The sequence below is a fragment of the Gobio gobio genome (assembly GCF_949357685.1).
Source record: "Gobio gobio genome assembly, chromosome: 4".
NCBI classification, from domain to species: Eukaryota; Metazoa; Chordata; class Actinopteri; order Cypriniformes; family Gobionidae; genus Gobio; species Gobio gobio.
In genome coordinates this window covers 61,986,444-62,010,866 of record NC_137100.1, presented here as the reverse complement: position 1 = coordinate 62,010,866, position 24,423 = coordinate 61,986,444, and the positions used below count along the sequence as shown (strand labels likewise).

Sequence of the window (24,423 nt, the reverse complement as noted above, 5' to 3'; positions counted from 1 at the left end):
TGCAAACAGGTAATTCCGACTACCTTCAAATTACTATCCATTATGATGTGTAGGCATTTTCATCTTTATGTACACAAATTACTATCCATTATGATATGTAGGTATTTTCATCTTTATGTACACAATAATAATCTTCTACATTGAAATCCTTATTTTTTTAAATATTCGGCATGTGTGTGTGTGTGTGTTGCTGCGCATCCCCGTGTGTGTAATAAGCAGAGTGTAGCAGACTATAGGCTCATATTACTTACCTTTAAATAACACAAAAAATACTGACTTTAGACAAGGTTTTTGTTGGTCAATGGCGCAGTCGATTTCAGTTCCTCAAAAAAGCAACGCGCCAACAATGCGCCTGAACCATAGACTGTAAAAAAAATATGGACGTAGTGTCCGTGACGTCACCCATAGGATTCTGAAGAGCAGTTTTGAAGTGTAAAGTAGGGTCGAGTTGACCGTTGCCATCTTGGCAGCACGTCACCGCGCGTCACTCCCGGATAACAGAAAATTGCCAAAGAGGCGGGACGTGGGCGGAGCTGAGGTGATGCGATGACTAACAGACAGCAGACAAACGGCAATCCTCCTGTCACTCAAAGTGGCCACGCCCTTAATTATGCAGAACTTTAAGGCTTTATATAATGTAAACGAATGAGTTATAAAACAATTCACCCCCTCACAGTTGTCACGAAGGGCAAAATTAGCCGTATAGACCAAAACCACAATTTGTACCAGACTTTAAACATGTTTTTTTGTGCTGTAAAGTTGGGCATTTTAACATGGGGCTCATGTAGATTCTGCTCCCTTCTGGAGTCTGTCCCTAATGGCCAGTCGATGAATTGCAGTTTAAAGGGTTAGTTCACCCAAAAATTAAAATTCTGTCATTAATTACTCACCCTCATGTCGTTCGACACCCGTCAGACCTCCGTTCATATTCGGAACACAAATGAAGATATTTTAGTTGAAAGCTGATGGCTGAGAAAGGCTTCAGACAGGCCTCCATTGGCATTCAGTACATTTACACTTCCAAGATTCATAAAATGCACTTAAAACGTCGTTACAAAGTCCATCTCACCACAGTGACTCTACAATAATTTTACGATGCGACGACAATAGTTTTTGTGCGAAAAAAAAAAATCAAAATAACACCTTTATCCAACTTGTTCTCGTCTTCCGTGTGTGCCTCCACGACGCATGCGCGAGAATATGACGCAGATCCGGCGTTCTGACACATGACCCAGAAGCGATTTGTTTACAAGCAGAGGAAGACGCGCGTATCTAAGCTGTTGGATTCTACATTGATCGTGCTTTAGGTCTCGGCGTAGTTCTCAAAATGGGGTTTAAGTATGTATTTCATGGATTCCCGAACGCATTCTCGCGCATGCGTCGTGGAGGCACACGGAAGACAATAACAAGTTGGATAAAGGTGTTATTTTGATTTTTTTTTGCGCACAAAAACTATTGTCGTCGCATCGTAAAATTATTGTAGAGCCACTGTGGTGAGATGGACTTTGTAACGATGTTTTAAGTGCCTTTTATGGATCTTGGAAGTCTGAATGTACTGAATGCCAATGGAGGCCAAAAATGAAAATACTGTCATTAATGACTTACCCTCATGTCGTCTTCGGAACACAAATGAAGATATTTTAGTTGAAATCCGATGACTCAGAAAGGCCTCCATTGGCACAATGCACTTTACACTCTCAAGACCCTTAAAAGGTACTAAAGACGTCGTTACAAAGTCCATCTCACTACAGTGGTTCTACAAAAAATGTATAAAGCGACGAGAATAGTTTTTGTGCACAAAAAAACCCTAAATAACGACTTATATAGTGATGACCGATTTCAAAACACTGCATGAATCATGTGAGTCGATTCAGCGGTTTGGATCGCCGGTTTGACACACGATCCGAATCATGATTCGACTCACTGATTCATAACGCTTCGAAGCTTCATGATGCAGTGTTTTGAAATTGGTCATCACTATACAAGTCGTTATTTAGGGTTTTTTGTGCACAAAAACTATTCTCGTCGCTTTATAAAGTTATTGTAGAACCACTGTAGTGAGATGGACTTTGTAACGACGTCTTTCGTACCGTTTAGTACGTTTTTATGGGTCTTGAAAGTGTAAAGTACATTGTGCCAATGGAGGCCTTTCTGAGCCATCGAATTTCAACTAAAATATCTTCATTTGTGTTCCGAAGATGAACGGAGGTCTTACGGGTGTCGAACGACATGAGGGTGAGTAATTAATGACAGAATTTTAATTTTTGGATGAACTAACCGTTTAAAGAGAAACTGCAGGAGGTTGCCGCTTGGCCTGAGCTCACCTCGTTTTCATCCAGGGCGAACAGATGGGTTTGAGTACATTTTATTTAAACAACATGGGCGCTGGATGTGAAAATGATAACTGTGTCGGGCTGAAACTAGCAAAAAACATTGCGTTGTATTGTGCCGGGTGTATGATAGGGCCCATCAAGTCATTCATTCTATTAGTTCAAATGGCTGATTCATTCAGCAAATAGGTGTGTTCGTCTTGAAGCGCCGCTGAACAGACCGATAGATGTAAGCCATCAAAGTACCGCAAGATCGATTCGAAAGAATATGGAGCATCTGCTCCCAAATCACTCTCCCTGTACTTGATCTCATACAACTATCAATCTGTTCAGCGCCGCTTCGAGTCGAACACATTCACCCATTGAATCATTCACCCAGTTGATTCACTCAAAAATATTTTTGTCATGGTATTTTCAAACATGTCAATCTCTTACAAGCATGTTTATAGTAATATCCTAAAGATGTATGTTTATACCATTGAGATCCCACAGGGGTGTTTCTCTTTTGTTTTCCCATCCAGGTGCAGTGTGTAGCCATGGCTGCATGGGTGGAGGCGACCACAAGGGAAATGGGCCAATCGCTCATTAACCCAGACAAACCTTCAGTTTCAGCCTCGGCACTCCCAGGAGACACAGAGAAGCCAGCATTAAGGTCAAAACCCCACCTCATGCCCAAACCATTTTCCCTGCAAAGGAATGCAACCGTCCGCTCAATCCGGGCCCCAAAAACCAACTTCAGCAGACCGATCCATCGAGCCGTCTCTTCTGAAACACTTTTGAATACCACAGATACTCAAGTTGGTGGTCCAAAAACGTCAAACTCAAATGGCACGGTAAATGGGTCTGGTCAAAGTGCATCTCCTAAACCTGTCCCACTCACCCCGAAACCTGACCTACAGGCTAAGCCTAAACCAGAACCTACTAAGAGTCCGGACATAACTGCATCTAATAACCAAACTGGTCCAAATTCAAAGCCTGATGTAACAGCTGAAGATATGAAGAGCGTTCAGCTCAGGACCAGAGCAAAATCCGTGGGTGCTCAGGATAAAAACACTCTCAACCAGAAGGCACAAGGAGAAGCCGGCGACACTGAGGCAAACGTCAAAGTGCCTTCACGATACTGGCCAGCTCGAAATCGTCTCTCCATGGAGCTGACCTCCAAGTTTGAGTCACTGTCTCAGCCCGAAAAGGAGGTTAATACCATGAGGAGAGATGCTGAAATCAGCAAGACAGAGAAAGAGGAGCCGCCACGTTCTCCTTCAGCAGTGTCTGAGTCCAAGTCTTCAACGCCTCCGGTGGAGATAGAAGAGGCAGGAGATGAGGAGCTCGTTGGAGGCAGCATTAAAAGACGGATCAGCCTCCTCTTCGATCGATCTGCAGCGTCTCAGCACAGGGACACCTTCAACAAAAAAGACATCACACCTGCTGAAATATCTATTGACATTAAACAGAGAATCCAGAATCTGAGCTTGGACACGCCGAGGACGCGCTTGCCGTCCACTGGTGCTCCTAAAAGGTTAGTGAATTCTCTCTTTCTCTTTTTAACCCTCAATAAGTATTTCATAATATCTGTGTTTCCTAAGCACAAAAAATTCTCTATACAATTACATTAACAGATAATAAGGCTCAGTTAATAGAACTAATTAGCATGATAAAACTAGCATGATTAATCGTCAAGACAGATTTACTTATATAGTGCTTTTCACAATACACATGGTTTCAAAGCAGCTTTACAGAAGGTTGTGATGTAAATATAATATCTTAATGCCTTATAGTTGCTTTAGCAGATTAGAGTTATATAGGCGATAATATAGTTTACATTTTGAGATGATACAAACAATCAAGATGCTATATAGTATATATTTTGCCCTACGCTAGTATACTGTGTATGTGGATAAAGTTGGACATACTTATGTACTTCATAGAGCAACAAAATACAAAAGCTGATTTTTTTGATATAGCTGATTTGAATTTGATATATATATCACTTTAAGTGAGTGTACTGTATGTATGCGGATATATATATATATATAGCAAAGAACATTTAGTCAGAACCTCTAGTAAATTACATGTTATTTTAATTTAGTTGCCTACATTTAGGTTTTGTATATCACTGAAATCAAATTTTTTTTTTAGAATCATAATCTCGTTTCAAAGCAAAAAAAGTGATTCATTTTATGATTCATTCAATTCATCACAATCATGCAGCTATGTTGCAAACTCAAACGTTTGGTTTTCTGTTGTGTTTTCGACATTCTTAAAACAAAGAAAAAAAACAAGCCAGGTTACACGGAAAATACAATATTTGGTTCAGCTTCTTTCAAAAATCTTATCTACATTGTTATCTTGCTGACTAACACAGATTTTGATGAAATTTGAAAAAATGACTAAAATGACTAATAGTCTTAAAAGCATCAGTAATAATATGTTAAAAAACTATAAACCAACAAGTAACGTTTTCCATTATATGCTACAATTTACCTGCTAAAGTGTTAATAAATTTATGCTGTTTATGAACAATCTAGCTGTATAATTTCCAACTTGTTGCAATTTTTTTCATTACTGTGGCAGTAACAAACCTCGGTACTTAAGCAAACAAATTACATTTAATGACCAACATAATTTTTTTCTTACATTGAAAAGTAAAATGTACTTAATTTTTCTTTTGCCAGAGATTTTTTTAGTGCATTTCACATGTGGAATTAAGTACAATCTACTTAACTAAGTTAAGTAAAATTAACAAGGTTTGTTGAGTAATTTCTGCTTAGTTGAAGTTTACTTTGCAATAATCTGTCTCAAGTACATTTTACTCAAACAATATAACACTGAATTAAGCCATTCTTTAAAAGTGTATGCTTTACTTACAACATCTAAGTAAATAATACAGTAGATATTGTGTAGACACCATAATAGAAGTAATGTGGTTCCACCCAAACATGTGGTACCACCCTCAATACTTTGTACACAATAATAATTTTTGAGAATGAATGTCATTTTGAGTAGAAAATGAACTCCAGATATCACAAATCAGTTACTAAATCTAACAACAAATGATAAAACATAAACAATGATAAATACAGCTGGAAACAGTGAAAAATGCAACCTTATTCATTATTCGTGCCCCAGTGCATTATGGGAAAACAAGTATTATGTTGAGTAGGTTTATAACATTGATATTTACACTTTTCTACAAGTTTAAGTTGAGTACTGATATATCATTTACTTTGTTTTTGTTTTTTAATTCTGAACTAACTCAGGTAGAAATTCCATTCGTTTTTTCTATAGTAGTTACTTCACCACAGAATCACTTTTATCTGTGTAGCAACTATAAAAATGCATATGTTGAAGGTGCAGTGTGGAGTATTTATGAGGATCTATTGACAGAAATGCAATATAATATACATAACTATGTTTTTATTGGTGTATAAAGACCTTGCATAATGTACTGTTATGTTTTTATTACCTTAGAATGAGCCATTTCTATCTACACACACCGCGGATCTCCTTACAGTGAAATCGTCATTTTGCGCCGCCATGTTTCTACAGTAGCCCTAAACGGACAAACTTATCTACAGAGCACTAGTCACTCTCTGCTCTCTCCGACAACGATATTTTTGTCCTGTGTAGGCCCCCGTAGCTTCTCTACGTGCTTCGAAAGGGAGGGATGAGCGGTTGGGCGATTGTAATTCACAACCTCACCACTAGATGCCGCTAAAACTTACACACTGCCCCTTTAAGTATTATGTTTCTGGCCTTATGTTGGCCTTTACTTTCAAAGCTGTAACATATTTCCAAACTCTTCTGTTTGCAGTCCACCATCTGAGAAGACGAATGAGAGATCATCTGAAAGAGAAACAGAGACGGTGCCTGTTGACAAACCACCAAATACAACAGAAATCAAGAACTCTGCTGCTAGTGTGGAGAACGCAGAACAAGAGGAAAACAATGAAGTTAAAGAGGACAAGGAGAACTATGTCACCGCTCCTGTTTACCGAAGGGTTGGGATAAGCATAGATGCTGAGAAAAAGAGAAAGGAAGAAGAAGAAAAACAGAGAAAAGATGAGCAGTTAGAGAAGGAACGACAGCAGCAGGAAAGGGAAAGACTTTTGGAGGAGGAGAGGAAGACAAAAGAAATCGAGAGACAGCAAGAGGAAGAGAGAAAACAAGAAGAGGAAAAGCAAAGGCAGATGGAAGAAAGGAGAAAGCAAGAGGAAGAACGGAAGAGAAGAATCGAAGAGGAAAGAAAAGAAAAGGAGAGGGAGAGACAACGAGAGCAGGATAGACAGATTGAAGAGGAGAAAGAAAGACAGAGAGAGGAGGAAAGACTGAGACAAGAGAAACTAAAGAGAGAGAGAGAAATGGAAGAAGAGAGGAGAAGAATTCAGGAGACGGAGAGACAGAAAGAAGAGGAAAGACTGAGACAGGAACGAGAAAAAGAAGAGCGGTTAAAGAAAGAGAGAGAAATGGAAGAAAAGAGACTGAAAGAGGAGGAAAGATTGAGACTTAAAAAAGAAAAAGAGATAGAAGAAGAAAAACAAAGAGTTCAGGAGATGGAAAGACAGAAAGAAGAGGATAGACTGAGAGAAAAACAAGAAATAGAGAGGATAAGGAAAGAAAAAGAGATGGAGGAAGAGCGACTGAAAGAGGAGGAAAGATTGAGACAAGAACGAGAAAAAGAGAGACTAAAAAAAGAACAAGAATTGGAAGAAGAAAGACGAAGAATTCAGGAGATGGAGAGACAGAAAGAAGAGGAAAGACTGAGAAAAAAACAAGAAATGGAGAGGATGAGGAAAGAAAAAGAGATGGAAGAAGAGAGACTGAAAGAGGAGGAAAGATTGAGACAAGAACGGGAAAAAGAGAGATTAAAAAAAGAAAAAGAATTGGAAGAAGAAAGACGAAGAATTCAGGAGATGGAGAGACAGAAAGAGGAAGAAAGACTGAGAAAAGAACTAGAAATTGAGAGATTGAGGAAAGAAAAAGAAATGGAAGAAGAGAGACTGAAAGAGGAGGAAAGATTGAGACAAGAACGAGAAAAAGAAGAGCGGTTAAAGAAAGAGAGAGAAATGGAGGAAGAAGAAAGACTGAGACTGGAAAGAGAGAGAGAAAAAGAGAGACTGAAGAAAGAAGAAGAAAGGAGAAGAATTCAAGAGATTCAGAGACAGAAAGAAGAGGAAAGGCTGAGACAGGAACGGGAAAAAGAAGAGCGGTTAAAGAAAGAGAGAGAAATGGAAGAAGAGAGATTGAAAGAGGAGGAAAGATTGAGACAAGAGCGAGAAAAAGAGACAACGAGGAAAGAAAAAGAAATGGAAGAAGAGAGACGAAGAATTCAGGAGATTCAGAGACAGAAAGAAGAGGAAAGACTCAGACAGGAACGAGATAAAGAAGAGCGGTTAAAGAAAGAGAGAGAAATGGAGGAAAGACTGAGACTGGAAAGAGAGAGAGAAAAAGAGAGACTGAAGAAAGAAGAAGAAAGGAGAAGAATTCAAGAGACGGAGAGACGGATAGAAGAAGAAAACCTGAGACAGGAGAGAGAAAGACTGAAGAAGGAGATGGAGATGGAGCGGTGTAAAGCAGGAGAGAGACTGCGAGAGGAACTTCCTACGAGTTACGATTTAATCTCAGAACCGATTCCCGTCTCTCCTCAACTCACCGAAGTGCTTTACGATGATTTCTCGGTCAAACCCCGAAGATGGGGAACCGGAGCGAGACGTTCCTCAACGCCGTCTCCACCCACAGAACCTCTCGCTGCTCCTGTCCAGAATCTACAGCCAGAACCAAAGTCCCACGATCCTGGATCCCTAGAACCATGCGGAGATCGGGTAAACATGGAGGACCTGATGGGATTTGATCCTGAAGCTTCCAGCCCACAGAACTCTTCCTATAAACATACTGACAGCAGAAAGCAGGCATCTTTATCTGAGGAGGAAACTGAGTCCAAACTAGAGGATCTGCTGCTGCCAGAAGCAGAATCTGACGAGGTGAGACTAATGGCAGTGCAAAATGATTTATTTATAAATATTGTGACATGGTACTTTACATTACATAATTTTACAGTCTAAACTTCTTTAACCATAATCACTGTAATGCAGAACTTATTGCTTTTATCAAATGGTGCCAAGATCAATATTGTAAAATACACACATTTTCAAGATGTTCAATGTCCGAGGCATAAAAGCAAAAAAAAACTTGTTGAAATATTTACATTTATGAATAATTATAAGAGTATTTATGGTCTAATAAGGAACATCTTAATATAATTTAAAATATATAAAATTATATAATAAAAAAATATATATATAATATAGAATAATGTAATATAAAAATATAAAAGTTAAAATAAATCAAAATCTTTACATGTATTAATAAAAATACGAGTATTTATGGTCTAATAAGGCACATCTTAATATAATTTAAAATATATAAATATATAAAATATGATATAATAGAAAATAATATAAAAAAATAACTTTTATAATATAGAATATAAAAGTTAAAATAAATCTAAATATTTACATTTATTAATAATAATAGTAGTAATTATGGTCCAAGGCACATCTTAATATAATATGAAATAATGTAATATATAAATATTAAAGAAAAAAATCATATGATCAATAAGTGTCAGCATAACATAATTTTTACATTGCTTTTACTCATCAAAATAAGTTAAGCAATTGTTTTTTATACGTTTTTTAGTCGGTAAGTTGAAATGACTTAAACATTCAAGTTGACCGTACTTAAAAATTTAAGGCAGCAACTTTTTTACAGTGCTGCTTATATTATTAATAAGAATCAGAGTAATTCTGTCTATTAGAAGTGAAAGCCGAAAAGCAATGTGTAGAATGTGTAGAATGAGTGTTTATCTGCATTTCAAACATGGCTCATGCAATCAGAATTCAGATGTATTTGTTTTACTTTGTACATTTTGAAAAATTACATCAATGTGAAGTCATTTTATATAGAAAATGCTCTAACTAAATAGGCCTCACTAACCAGTCTGAGCTGGTAAAAAAAAAAAAACTAGTTGGACCTTTTGGCTTTCAGTAGTTCAATGACACAGGCTTGCCTTGTTATCTTTAGCAGTTTAAGGGTTAGTTCACCCAAAAAATTTAATTCTGTCATTAATTACTCACCCCCTCATGTCGTTTCAAAGACTTTCGTTCATCTTCAGAACACAAATGAAGATCGTTCTGATGAAATCTGGGCTTTCTGTCCCTCCATTGACAGCTACACAACTACCACTTCCAAGCCCCAGAAAGGTAGTAAAGATATCATTAAAGGGTTAGTTCACCCAAATATGAAAATGATGTCATTAATTACTTACCCTCATGTCGTTCGACACCCGTAAGACCTCCGTTCATCTTCGGAACAGAAATGAAGGTATTTTAGTTGAAATCTGATGGCTCTGAAAGGCCTCCATTGGCACAATGGCACGGTTCACTCTCAAGACCCTTAAAAGGCACTAAAGACGTCGTTACAAAGTCCATCTCACTACAGTGGTTCTACAATAACTTTATAAAGTGACGAGAATAGTTTTTGTGCGCAAAAAACCCCTAAATAACGACTTATATCATGATGACCGATTTCAAAACAAGGCATCATGAAGCTTCGAAGCGTTATGAATCAGTGAGTCGAATCAGCGGTTTGAATCGCCAAAGTCACGTAATTTCAGCAGTTTGGCGGTTTGACATGTGATCCGAATCATGATTTGACTCACTGATTCATAATGCTTTGAAGCTTCATGATGCATTATTTTGAAATCGGTCATCACTATATAAGTCGTTATTTAGGTTTTTTTTGCGCACAAAAACTATTCTCGTCGCTTTATAAAGTTATAGTAGAACCACTGTAGTGAGATGGACTTTGTAATGACGTCTTTAGTACCTTTTAAGGGTCTTGAGAGTGAACCGTGCATTGTGCCAATGGAGGCCTTTCTGAGCGATCGGATTGCAACTAAAATATCTTCATTTCTGTTCCGAAGATGAACGGACGTCTTACGGGTGTCGAACGACATGAGGGTAAGTCATTAATGACAGAATTTTCATTTTTGGGTGAACTAACCCAGCGACTCCAGTGGTTTAACCTCAATTTTATGAAGTGACGCGAGTGCTTTGTTTGCACAAAAAACATAATTAACCACTTTATTTACAAAATATTAATCTTCAACAGGCATTCACAAGAACACTACGACACATGTGTGTTGTCTTGACATAAGAGCAGACGTGTTCTGTGAATGCGCTTTTGAGCAAACGTCGCTTCATAAAATTGAGGTTAAACCACTAGAGTCACATGGATTACTAAAAAGGTGCTGTACGTCATTTTTTGACTGTACTAAAATATAAAGATACCATAATATGTTTGCAGATATTTAGGAAACATGCTAAGTTCACATACTTGTTTCTCTGAAAAGCAATGCTACAGCCAGTTATAAATCAAATCAACTTGTCTCCTTGCCTCCCATTGTCTATTGCGCTCGCTCTTGTTGCATGTCCTCAATCTGGCGAGTCTGAGAAGGAGGGGGCGGGGAAAACAACTCTCTCCAATATTTAGACTGCAGTATCTATTTTAACCACTAGCTGTCAATATTACATACTGCACCTTTAATGATGTCTATACTACCTTTCTGGGGCTTTAAAGTGGTAGTTGCGTAGCTGTCAATGGAGGGACAGAAAGCTCTCAGGCTTCATCAAAAATATCTTCATTTGTGTTCTGAAGATGAACGAAAGTCTTATGGGGTTGGATCGACATGAGGGAGAGTAATTAATGAAAGAATTTTCATTTTTGGGTGAACTATCCCTTTAAAACCTGCTGGTAGGTGCTGTAACTACACCATTACAGGGGCAAACAACACCTGCCTTTTAAATGTACTTTAAAATGATTTGCTAGCAAAATGTACATCACTAAAATGTAGTATTGTAGATTTTGTTTTACTAGTGCCTGTGATTTTATTTTCAGATGGCTGTTAACACTTAATGTAAGATACACATTGTCCTGTTGTTGTTCTGTTCAACTTCACATTAAAGGGATAGTTCACCCAAAAATGAAAACTAGCCCATGATTTACTAACCCTCAAGTCATCCTAGGTGTATATGACATTCTTCTTTCAGACGAATAAAATCTGAGTTATATTACAAAAGTCCAGACTAATCCAAGCATTTGAATTTGATTAATAGTTGCTCTGTTTTTGAAGTCCATAAAAAATGCATCTGTCCGTCAAATAACGTGCAAAGGCCTTCTGAAGCGAATCGATGCGTTTGTGTAAGAAAAATATCCATATTTAAAACTTTATCAAGTCAACTTTTGACTGACCGCCTTCTGTGGAAAAGTGTTGAATGTTGAAAGTGAAAGTCTTTCGATCGGCAGGGGAACTTTCAACAATTTTTCCATAAATTGAACAGGGAAGGCGGTCGGCCGAAACTTTACTTTATAAAGTGTTAAATATGGATATTTTTCTTACACAAAAGCATCGATTCGCTTCAGAAGGCCTTTATTAACACCCCAGAGCCGCGTGGAGCACGTTAATTGACGGTGACAGAGCAACTATTAATCAAATTCTAATGCTTGGATTAGCCTGGACTTTTGCAATATAACTCAGATTTTATTCGTCCGAAAGAAGAATGTCATATACACCTAGGATGACTTGAGGGTGAGTAAATCATGGGCTAATTTTTTCATTTTTAGGTGAACTATCCTTTTAACAGGTGCATGAATTCTCGAGCATATTTACAACCTGCATGATGGCATAGCCTAATATGAAGACATATTTATGCCATTTGCTCAGTGGATGTTTGCTTGAAAGTTATCAAGCTGTTAAAATAGGGGGGAAAGATAGTAGCTGGATTTGCCAAACTATGCATTGTGTCTTAATAAGAGAACTGCATCCAGAAGAAAACTGCTAATATTCAGACTTGTACAAGCACAGAGTCAAAGTTCTTGCTTCCAATATTACATATAGAGAATTGTGTGGTATTATTAGTGACAATCTGCTGTGAGCTTACAGGCAGGATAAGAGAAGCCTTGTTCTGTTGCTGTTGCTCTTGTAGGTTTGACCAGCGTCTTCAGGGCAGGGCCTTTGTTTCCATTGATTGTGTCATGTTGGAATTTCCCAATGGTGTCTTATGACGGCATAGAGTGATGTCAGGGCAGTCGATGGTTTTGTGTTGGGTGTGTGTGTGTGTGTGTGTGTTTGCAGGTATAGATGTGTTTATTCTTACATGACGGTTGTCTTTGAGTCAGGCCAATGGAATTTTTAAAGAACACCAATCGACTGTCAAAGTGTCCAGTAACAATTGCAATTGGGCTTTGATTACATGTACACCACTATATTATGACTGATTATTGCGCAATTAATCCAGATTAAATTATTATTAGGATGTCTACATGATATGGGCAATAGTAGACGTATCTATTAAGCTCACCAAAATCTATATTAAGACATTTTAGTGCACAGGGCGTTGGTTTAAGTACAAGAAGTTATTTTAAAATAAAATATTAATCTCTCACACAATAATATTTTATTTTATTTTAAATGACAAAAGCATTTAAATTAAGCTATACATCATTAAATGCAAAAAAGTCTGGCTGTGCTTAATGGGGACATGTTTGTCCCCTTTACACCCCTGTTGCCATTAAGCTCACAACATGTTTTTTTGGGAAAATTCTTGTTTATTTTAAAGAATAATTTTATAAAGATTAACTTGAAGTGACAACCATTTGTTAATATTTAAAGTCTGTTTATGAAGTATTTACATAGACGTTCAATGTGGATGAGCTTATAGGGAGCACACTGAGCTTTATTGGAACAGCAAACCCTTTTTTAAAATTAATTATTCAATTAAATTTAAATGGACAATTTTGCTGAATAAATAATCTAGGTCATGTATTAAGTTCATACATATTTTAATATGAACTGCTATTATTGAAAATATCTATGAAACTTTACTTTTTCTTATTGATATCAAACTGAAGCTGTGATTTTCATAGTAGTGACCCTTTAAGCTCACCTTACAATAATATGATTTCTTTAATAATTACAGCAGTTTAAAACCACAGAGCATTAATGAAAATATAGGCCTAATGGATTTAAAAGTTCAAGTCAGTAATGCCTGTGAAGTAATATATTAGTGTAGCTGACAATCTTATACAGCTAGTAAGCTAACGATGTTCTGTAGCATCTGCGCTATGTTGCTAAAACTATCTTTTGGATCTAACTGTAATTATTTCCCACATACAGGTTCCAGGTTATAATATGCAAAAGTCTAAACATTAATCTCTTAATTTTGCAATAAGAAGTTATACTTATTGAAAGTTAAGGCTTAAATATCTTTTTTTCAAAAGGCTCCTCTTTTGGTGAAAGTTTTCAGACAGCTTTCAAAATGGCCGCCAGGCAGTGTGAACACATGAATACCATGTCTCAGCGTGCAATGGTCTGATTAGCTTGACATTACAGGAGGTATATAGTGGAAAAAACACATCAATTGGTTAAGACATCAAGTAGGATGATACATATTTTTATAATATAATATATAATCTGAGCTCAAAGATAGTAGTGGGCTTAATGGGTACTTGAGCTTAATAGGTACGTTTACCCTATTGTATTACATGCTCCATGCCATTTCATTATTCACTCACTGCAGCAACAACCATTTTGTCTCTATTCTCACAGCATTGTACACAGCAACACAATATGCTCAATTCAAATGCAGCAGGCCTGTTTGTTGTTGTTGCTCTTTTTATTTGTCTGCTTCCAATGCAAAATACTCCTTGGTTCTTCTTGAGTGGCAGAAATCAAAGTGCAATCAAATCACAGTACTCCACAAATTTTACTGTGAATATGGTTAATCTAATTATGATCAGAATCACACCATTCACAATATTCTGTTTACATGCGCACCAATTTAATAACAGCGACATAATCACTTCCTTAAAGTTACATAGTCATTATTTTCACCAAGAGGTCAAACCCAAAATATGAGCTATAACTGAGTTTAGTAATAGTAATTATGGTTTAGAGAATTGACCTTGCATTTGAGTCCTGTGAAATGTTTGAGGACAGACAGGGGATTTTTTCTTTGCCGATCTTCATGTAAATTATTTGCAAAGCTCTAGGTTTAGACGTTTATTCCTTCCATATGCAAAGCAGAGGTAAAGGGTGTTGTTAAACGTCAAAAATAGTCCTAAAGTTTAATCTTCAGAATGTTTGAAACGAATCTGATGTAGAATGATTTGAATATTTTCGCAATATAATTTCTTATCTTTGCTTTTATGATTGCCACTTTTTGAATCTAGTGAGCTACAGACTTAGGGGCTGTTTACACAACACCGTTTTTAACTAAAAACTGAAAACTTTGTATGCGTTTTGGACGTTCATTTATCTTACAGCAGCATTTTGGGGAACTGAAAAGGCTAACTTTTGAAAACAGGTTTCAAAATGCATGTTTTTGAAAACGATAGTGTTATTGTCTAGCCTGCTCTTACCAGACTCTGGTACATTTCATTTGTACAGAGAGTCTGGCCACTCTCCATTGACAAGCGTTAACTTCCTTGAAGGCGGGTACTCCTTCGGCGGTTTAAAACTCAGGCACGTGCAGAGGGGGGGGGCTTTGGGTGCTCGAGCCCCTGCCCTTTTTCAAAATGAATCAAAAGTGCCCCTCTCAGACAAATATCAATGATAATATCGTGGTCAATAAAACTAAATAAATGTGATTATAATAACATGACAATGTATACAATAGTAACGAACAGCTCAAAAGTCGGACAATTTCTGTTGAGGCGTTGCTATAACGCTTTGCTATGGGTTGCGTGCGTTTTGATTGACAGCTGATTTTCCACTGTTCGGAAAACGGCTCTCGAGCCAAATATGGTCCTTTCAGAGAGTGTGTGGCCTTACGGGAAAAAAGTAAACCAATTTTGTTTTTCATCCATAATCAGAGCTAATGTGTTGATTTATTACAAATCTATACATTATATATTTTAAAGTATTACACAATTCACCAATGCCCGTTTGTCATATGTTACACCAACCAATCGTGATCTGGCAAAGCAAGTTCAAATTCCATTGGGCGATGTGAAGCGGTACTTTTCTGTTCTTATTCATAAATCGGTTGAAAATTACATGGACAGACGAACTAACGTTTGTGGAACAATTTCCTGCGGTTTGTCTCATTTTATAAATTGCATCACTGACAAAATGGGTTTTATCTGACAACAAACAAAACCATGCAGCAGCAAAAGTCGCATTAATGGTAAGTGTTAAATTCACTTGTATTTATGTATATTGATACATCGTTTACTATTTCATGAAACTATCAAAGTTAACAAAACCCAAGTGCCGCCGGCACCTACAGGCCTATTATGTGAAGTGTAGGCTGGAGAAATGGTTACGTGAAAGGACTTTATTAGCTATATTACCATTTTTGAATATTATGCAGCATTATGAAAGAACTCTCTTATGTTCATCAAGCCTGCATTGATAAAAAACAGCAATATTGTGAAATATTATTAAAATAATGGTTTTCTATTTTAAAACAATTTAAAATATAATTTATTCCTGTGATCACAGCTGGATTTTCAGCATCATTACTCCACTCTTCAGTGTCACATGCTCATTCAGAAATCATTCTAATATGAGGATTTAATGTCAATGATGGAAACTGTGATACTCTTTTCAAGATTCTTTGATTAATAAAAAGTTAAAAAGAATATAATGTAATAATATTTCACAATATTAGGCTACTGTTTTTTCTGTATTTGATTAAATAAATGCAGTCTTGATGAGCATATATATATATATATATATATATATATATATATATATATATATATATATATATATATATATATATATATATATATATATATATATATTTTTTTTTTTTTTTTTTTTTTTTTGCCCCTTTTTTTTTTTTTGCCCCTTTTTTACATTTGAGCCCCTGCCCATGAAGAACTCTCTGCACGGCCCTGTTAAAACTATTGGGTCTGCCATAACCAATCGCTAACATTTGGTTGTGACGTATGTCATCTCAAACTAGTCCCGCCTCTTTCCCATTTTCTGTTATCCGGAAGTGACGCGCTGTCACTAGATGGCAACGGCCTGCTCGACCCTACTTTACGCTTCAAAACTGCTCTTCAGAATCCTATGGGTGACGTCACGGACACCACGTCCATATTTTTTTACAGTCTATGGCAGGGGTCTCCAAACTCGGTACTAGAGGGCTGCTGTCCTGCACAGTTTAGCTCCAACCCCAATTAAACACACCTGAACCAGCTAATCTGTGTGTAACTAGGGTCTTGTAAGACACTGATTAGTGTGTTCAGGTGTGTTTATTTGGGGTTGGAGCTAAACTGTGCAGGACAGCGGCCCTCCAGGACCGCGTTTGGAGACCCCTGGTCTATGGTCTGGACGCAAAAAAACCCCAAAAAACACTAAAACCCTTTCCGTTTTTAGTACATCGCTGTCGTGTAAACATGCCCTAAGACTCACTCGGGTCTTACTGAGTGTTCACGCAATGATTTACACCAGGAAAAAAATAAGAATGGTTTATTAAAACAACCTGAATGCTTCAGAGGTTTTTAAAGTTTCTAGAAATACTTTTATAAAAAGTAAGTGGTGCATATATTGTTGCCATGCAGTTGCTAAGGTGTTCTGGATTATTATTATTAAGTTTTTCAAAGGTTGATAGTATTACAAAGTAGTATTAAAACATAAGAGAATGTTTTCCTGGTCTTGATTCCTTTGAAATTCAGTGTGATTACAGTATGATTATGATTTAACTTTCCACCTCTTAAGCTGTTGTGAAAGGATTTAATCAAATGTAATTCTGAAGAAGCCATGTGAGCTGTTCAGCAGTAAATGGTTATGAAATATGATTCTCAGTAATGCCAAGTGGATCTGTTTCTGAAGTAGTTTTTATTCACCTGAGGAAACGTCTATAATTGTTCACTTCTGTTGAACAGTGTTCAGTTGAAGAATACTAGGATCGGGGTGCTTTTCTAAACCACCAGGGGTCAATGAAGTTTCAAAAACACAATTGCTTATCCCACAACCAGGGGCTTTTGCACTTATGAGGTTTCACAAACGTTCTTATTTCAATTATTCATGCTGCTCAAGTGCTTGAAGTTGCCATGAAATCAAAACTGACAGTATTTTATGTGTCCTGTATTGCTCTGATTCTTAGATGGATAGAAAGTTCAAATAAACAGCAATTATTTGAAATAGGAATAAAAAATACTCAAAAAAGTCTTAATGACCTCAAACTGACTAGGTGGGGCCTCCATGGATTGGACTTGTTTGTTCAGCACATCCAACAGATGCTCGATTGGATTGAGATCTGGGGAATTTGGAGGCCAAGTCAACACCTCAACTCGTTGCTCCTCAAACAATTCCTGAACCATTTTTGCTTTGTGTCAGCGCATTATCTGCTGAAAGAGCCACAGCCACCAGGGAATACCGTTTCCATGAAAGGGTGTACATGGTCTGCAACAATGCTTAGGTAGGTGGTACGTGTCAAAGTAACATCCACATGGATGGCAGGACCCAAGGTTTCCCAGCAGAACATTTCCCAAAGCATCACTGCCTCCGCCGGCTTGCCTTCTTCCCATAGTGCACCTGGTGCCATGTGTTCCTCAGGTAAGCGACGCACAAACACCCGGCCATCCACGTGATGTAAAAGAATCGGGCCACATGGACTAGCCTTCGCTCCCCACGTGCATCAATGAGCCTTGGCCACCCATGACCCTGTCGCCGGTTCTCCACTGTTCCTTCCTTGGAGCACTTTTGATAGAGACTGACCACTGCAGACCGGGAACAGCCCACAAGAGCTGCAGTTTTGGAGATGCTCTGACCCGTCTAGCCGTCACAATCTGGCCCTTGTCAAACTCGCTCAAATCCTTACGCTTGCCCATTTTTCCTGCTTCTAACACATCAACTTTGAGGAACAAATGTTCACTTGCTGTCTAATATATCCCACCTACTAACAGGCGCCGTGAAGAAGAGATAACCAGTGTTATTCACTTACAATAAACATTTCTGATTATTATTATCAATGCAAATATTTCCTTATTTTTTTATTTTAAAAAATAGAATAGGTATATACATGCATCCATATAAAATACATGACATTGCTTGCCAATTTCTATAGGATTTATTTAAATTATTGTAATTCAAACAATACAAGCCTGTTAATATTTTTGGCTTCATATTGTCAGAAGCTAATATTTTGATGCACGGATCTTTGAAACACAAAACTGACACCAACCCCCCAATTATATCTCAAAAAAAAGTTTTTACGCTCACATGAGGTGGTTTTTCTAGCAATTTAAAAAATAATATCAGAAACACTTGTTACAATTGATCATTAACCCGTTTCCTTTATTGGAGTAAGGTCATTAACTGCTAAGCATAAACCGATCATCACAGCTAGATTTTTGCCCCTTACACCGATTTCATTCCCAGCATGTAAACGCATAAAACTGCTTTCTGTGGGCTGATTGAAGTGCGCATGTGTGATATGTGACAGGAACGCGTCCTTGCCGAAGCCCCACTGAAGTGCCTTGAGCATTATTCAATGTGTTGACGTAAATTTCACTGAAACAGGAAGACAGCTCCCTCCCCTTTTTAAAATAGCCAATAGCGTTTAGTTTATATCACAGCTCGACCAGAGCCGTTGAGCTCAGTAAAGCCGCAGTTTCCTCCTAATCTCTGACCGTTTCTCCTCCTAATCTGACAGATAACAGTAAGGCTAACAAATTCAAACGAAGGCACCGTCCACATGAAGCCAGAGCTTTCCCGATCCGATCCTTCTTGTTTCAAGAAATTTCTCCGGATCCGTGTGGACGAAACACTGATACGGTACAAAATCTTTACGTATACAGCTAAACGCGTCTCCGTGTGGATGGGGCCTAAGAACCAAAAAACGTCCACTTTGATTTTATGGGGACTTTAAACGCAGAGAGTTCTGCAGTAAGGGAGGAGGAAATATATCGCAAACTTAGACTCTTTCCTGACACATATGAAAGTGCTCGTGCAGCAGAAGAAGCGATACAGACAAAATGCTGCATGATAGGATAATATATGAGCCGAAAGTTTCCCGCTGGCATGTTGCAGTATTCTTATCTGGCTATCACCAGACCAAGCTCAATCTTTTAAGATTGAACATTAGTCTGGGGAGTCTGCTCTGTATTTTCTACTGCACAAGAGGCGTGATCAACGGGCATAGTTCAAATGACTCTGTACGCAAATGGATAGTCCTTCAACCAATCAGACCAACGATCCATCGCTTCTCTATCCGTCATTGTGTTAAACCCGCCAATAGCGTGCCAGGTGGATAACCCGGGTTGGTGATTGGTCCCCACAAATTTGTAACCGAAGCAGGATAGAACAATGTACAGTTTTCCAGCCTGAGCTGCAGGGCGAAATCAAATCGCCGGCAGATCGGGCTGGATTTACCCAGTTTAGCAATACTCTTCTTTGGTTTTAAATGCCTTATTTAACACCACAACCGACACAACAAATGAAATACTCAGAGTCATAAATGCAAATTATTACTTTTTGATGTCACAACGGGGAAACTGACCTGATTTATTAATAGTCTTGTAAACACGCTTTGGGTTGTCAGGTTATTGGTTTGCGTGTAAACCCAGACCACAGGTTATTTTGATGAGCTGATTTTTGTGAGTTATCAGCGTACTGACGTGCTTGGGACAGCTGGTGTCAGGTATGGTCTATAAGAGCACACGCAATCTTTGGCTTATATTAGACAAACACAGCCTCTTAGTCATGACAAATAGTCAAACTAATGCACAGTGAAGTACAAAGCACCTGATTCAGCAGTCGTTTGCATAAGGGTTTTGTGGTTTAGCATTTCTCTTCCAAAGTTTACAGGTACAGAAAGGTTCCCACATAAAACTCTTTCCTGTTTTCTCTCTGTGTCCTTCTACATTTTATTATTTACAAATGCAGTGACACGTGATTTTCCTCGATCGGCTTTCATCCCTTCCCCCTTTCTCTCCGTTTCTCTGAGCTGGGATGTTGTCACTCGTTTGAGGGCTGTGCCTGTTTCCGGTACCTGTTCGTACCTGCAGCGGGACAAGCAGAAGAGGTGGGCTTGCCGGAGCTCTGCTATATGTTTTTCCATTGGGATCTGGGAGAAGTGCATGAGAACAAGTGCTCACTGGACTTCAGTATTGGATGTCTGAAGATTTGTTTCCCATGATTTGTGTTTCTACTGCATCCGAACAGGAAGATTTCACAAGAGATCAACCGCAGAATGGATTGAGACGTTGCATGTGCTCTGTGGAGAAAAGCGCCGGAAGAGCGTCAAGGATTGATAGACGACCTGAAGGGCTTTAGACTTTCTGTGATCGGCAGAAACTCTGGTCCAGTTTGGTTTACAGCTCAAGATGCCTACAGAGATGCCAGTGCGTTTTGGCTATAACGCCCCCTAGACCTCATATCTGGGATTTATCCCCAAAAACCTACCAAAAGAGTTGTGTTCCACCAGACACCTCTGCCTTTCCTAACATACTTTGTCCTTTGGGGTAAAACAAGATGCAGTTCCTGGGTAACAAACTATCCGAGGTGCAGACACAAGTGTCGGGATGGATGGGCAACATGCGTCGCTCGTTACAGGAGGCGGTGGATTTGGTATCAGGCACTCTGGAGCCTGAGGGAGTAATAGACAAAGAGGAGGAGGATGAGGAAGAGCGAGTGGGAAGGTTTGAGAGGGCCATCTCACCGCTGAGAAGTTTTGCTTCTCGTGGTCGACAGTCCCTTCGGAATCTGTCTCAGCAAAGCCGGCAGCGCTTTTCCCTGCGCAGACGCGCGACTACGTCAAACTCAAATAATGTAAGAGTGTGTCTCGTTCTCGCTTTATCTTTGACAGGTCTTCAATACACTTGAGTCTGTTCCAAAACATTTTTTACTGCATGCTCAAGTTATTTGGAAAGTCAGTCTGTTGCAACTTTCTTTGTGAAAGGTTTGATCTTAAGGCCAAATTATTTTCAGTTCACTCTAAAAAATGCTGGGTTAAAAATAACCCAAGTTGGATTGACTAACCCAGCAATTGGGTTGTTTTAAGCAAACATTTAACCCAACCGCTGGGTTAAAACAACCCAATTGCTGGGTTAGTCCATTTTCAACCCAACTTGGGTTATTTTCAACCCAGCATTTTTTAGAGTTGCTATTATAATAATTATTCATAATAATTATCATTTAAAAACCCACTGAAGTGCCTTGAAACGTGCAGTGTTATTCAATGTGTTGATTCAATGTAAAAAAAAAACAATGTAATTTCCACTGAAACAGGAAGACAGGCAATCGATCAGCCCCTCCCCTTTTTTAAAATAGCCAATAGCGTTTCACAGCTCGGCCTAAGCTGCTGAGCTCAGCAAAGCTGCATTTGACAGCCACAGTGTAATAGATTCTGTGTAATAAATTCTTTTAAATTTAATATGAAAAATAGTGAACAAAATCGTGCTGAGGATGCATAGTTTGAAAGTGTGATTTATGTTCTATGATTTATGTTATCTCTTCTTTTCTAATGCAGAGTCCGTTTCTCCTCCATACCGCTTTAAAATATAGCACTCTGTGCAGAATTTAAATGGGTCCGATATGTTTTCTGGTCTGATATCGTGTCTCTGGACCGGAGCTGTGGTGGTTCACGTGACACTAATGTGAAGATAGACTTCATTCGCCCCAATGGAATCGTTCCCTATGCCCTATATAGTGCACTATGTGCCATTCACCATGTAGAAAATAGTGCGAACAAGTGACCGATTTCTAGCCTGGTCCTACCAGAGTCTGGTACATTTCATTCTGGCCACTCTCCCTTGATAAGCGTTAACTTCCTTGAAGGCGGGAACTCTGTGAAGTTTAAAACTATTGGATCTGCCCAGAGCCGCTCTGGATCTGCCATAACCAATCGCTAACGTTTGGTCGTGACGTATATCATCTCAAACAAGCGCACAACATCAACGTCATCAGTCTCAGCCACTCCCTCTGTTCGCTGATTGGGCGGGTTAAAATTTGACCGGAGAAAACCAGCGAATATACCGCAATCCCAGATGGAGTACTGAGGGAAAAGGAAAATTGAGAGGAAGTACGTAGGAGGGCGGAGCCAGGCTAACAGATTTCAGCCGCAGTTTTAGTTCAGCGTCTGATTATAATGTAGGGGACGGGGCTTCAGATTCTATTGGACAGAAAATCTGATGAGAAGCTGAAGTGCAGTTCAAAATTATTGATCATATTGGCAGAAGTGAGAGACTGTACGTTTTAAAGGCTTACATCTTCTAAATGTGAATTGTGTCTTTGTTTTGGAGCACACTAGCTCCTTAAGGCTAACATATTTGAACTAAAAGCCAAAAAAAACTTTAATTTTGATTTCAATTAAATTAATTTAATTGTTCTTTATTATTATTATTCTTAATCTCTACAATCTGATTACAATTCCTGTCAGCGCGTATGCATGAGTCAGTGTTTTCACATCAAATACTGTTAAACAGGATGTGAGGCGTTCTGGGATATTTTTGCTCGGAATCTCGAGCTGTCTAGGCTTGTTTTACTCACTTGTAAATTTGCACATCCTCTCATGCTGGGTCTTCTGTTCCTCTACATGCATATCTGTCAGTTATGACAGGTCTCGATCCACCCAAAACTAACAACATTCAATTGGACCACCTTAATTTAGCACCCATCCCACAGAGGTCTATAGAGGTTTTAGGTGGACTGTTCAAATGTTTGTTGTAAGTTTTTTTTTTTTATGTTTTTGAAAGAAGACTCAATATTTGGTTAAAAATACAGTAATAACAGTACTTTTTGTGAAATATTATTACAATTTAAAATGTTTTTTTATTTAAATATATTGTAAAATGTAATTTATTCCTGTGATCAAAGCTGAATTTTCAGCATCATTACTCCAGTCTTCAATACAGTACTGTGCAGAATTGCTAACATGCTGCATAATCATGTCTATGGCTTAACAAGAATTTGCATGAAAAAACAAATTCTGTCAGCTGTCAGTGTGCAGCTTTAATTTGTGTAGTTACTCACTAGGGAGAGGACTACATTTCTACCCTACTGTAGAGGCCATGATCCTTCAAAAAAATAATATAGTATGTTGACATTTATTACTTTTTGTGTGGAAACTGAAGAGAATTATAAAGTTCAAAAAGAACAGCGTTTGAAATATACATTTTTTAAAGAATATAAATGTCTTTACTCTCACTTTCGACCAATTTAATGCATCCTTGCTGAATAAAAGTGTTCATTTCTTTCAAAAAATAACCAAATAAAAAATTAAATGGAACTGACCCCAAACTGTTGAATGGTATTTATGACCTCTATGAGTATAATGGCTGTATATGTATCTTTTTAATGTTTGTGTTATTTCAGGAAAGAGGTTTTGACAGTGTGTTTTAGGTCATTGGTTGCGGAATGACTCATGGATTGTTAGTAAAATACTCTAATGGTGCTCCTGGAACAGAGCAGAAATGTAGTCCTCTCCCTAGTGAGCAACTACACAAATTAAAGCTGCACATTGACCTTGTTTTTTCATGCAAATTCTTGTTAAGCCATAGACATTATTATGCAGCATGTTAGCAAGTCTGCACAGTACTGTATTGTATGAAACAGTATTTCCTATAACTTTTTCCTGTTCATTTGTGTTTGGACATGAGTTTATATAGATGTATATTTCATTACTAAAGAATATTACAAATAAGGTTTTTTACATGACAGTTAATTCCAGTTGTCTTATTTTGGATTCCTAAAAAACAGCACATGGTTTATTGTATTTAAAGGTGCACTATGTAAAAAAAAATTCAGTAAAATATCCAAAAACCACTGGGCCAGTGTTATATATTTTGTTTAGTTGAGTACTTACAATATCCCAAATGTTTCCAACTATTTGTAAATGGTGAGAAAATTGCTATTTTAACCAAGGAACCGGGACGTGTGAGGGAGTCGCCTGTCAATGGCGTCATATCTGCGTTCCCCTCGGTTTCCGGTTTTATTTTTCCAGAAATGTTTACATGTCCCAAACTACGCCTTTGTTTTGAATAGGCGACCTCTAGTAGAACTTTTTCTAGTAGGAAAAGT

At 38.0% G+C, this 24,423-nt stretch overlaps 1 protein-coding gene across 1 annotated transcript in view; it reads left to right on the top strand.

The window, feature by feature from the left end:
- tnks1bp1 (tankyrase 1 binding protein 1) overlaps positions 1-24,423 on the top strand; it is a 45,914-nt gene that overhangs the window by 4,318 nt on the left and 17,173 nt on the right. The window contains exons 2-3 of the mRNA XM_079815880.1: positions 2,823-3,846; positions 6,142-8,308. Coding sequence (XP_079672006.1) covers positions 2,867-3,846; positions 6,142-8,308 — 3,147 coding nt within the window. The 5' untranslated portion in view covers positions 2,823-2,866. The remainder of the gene's footprint in view (positions 1-2,822; positions 3,847-6,141; positions 8,309-24,423) is intronic.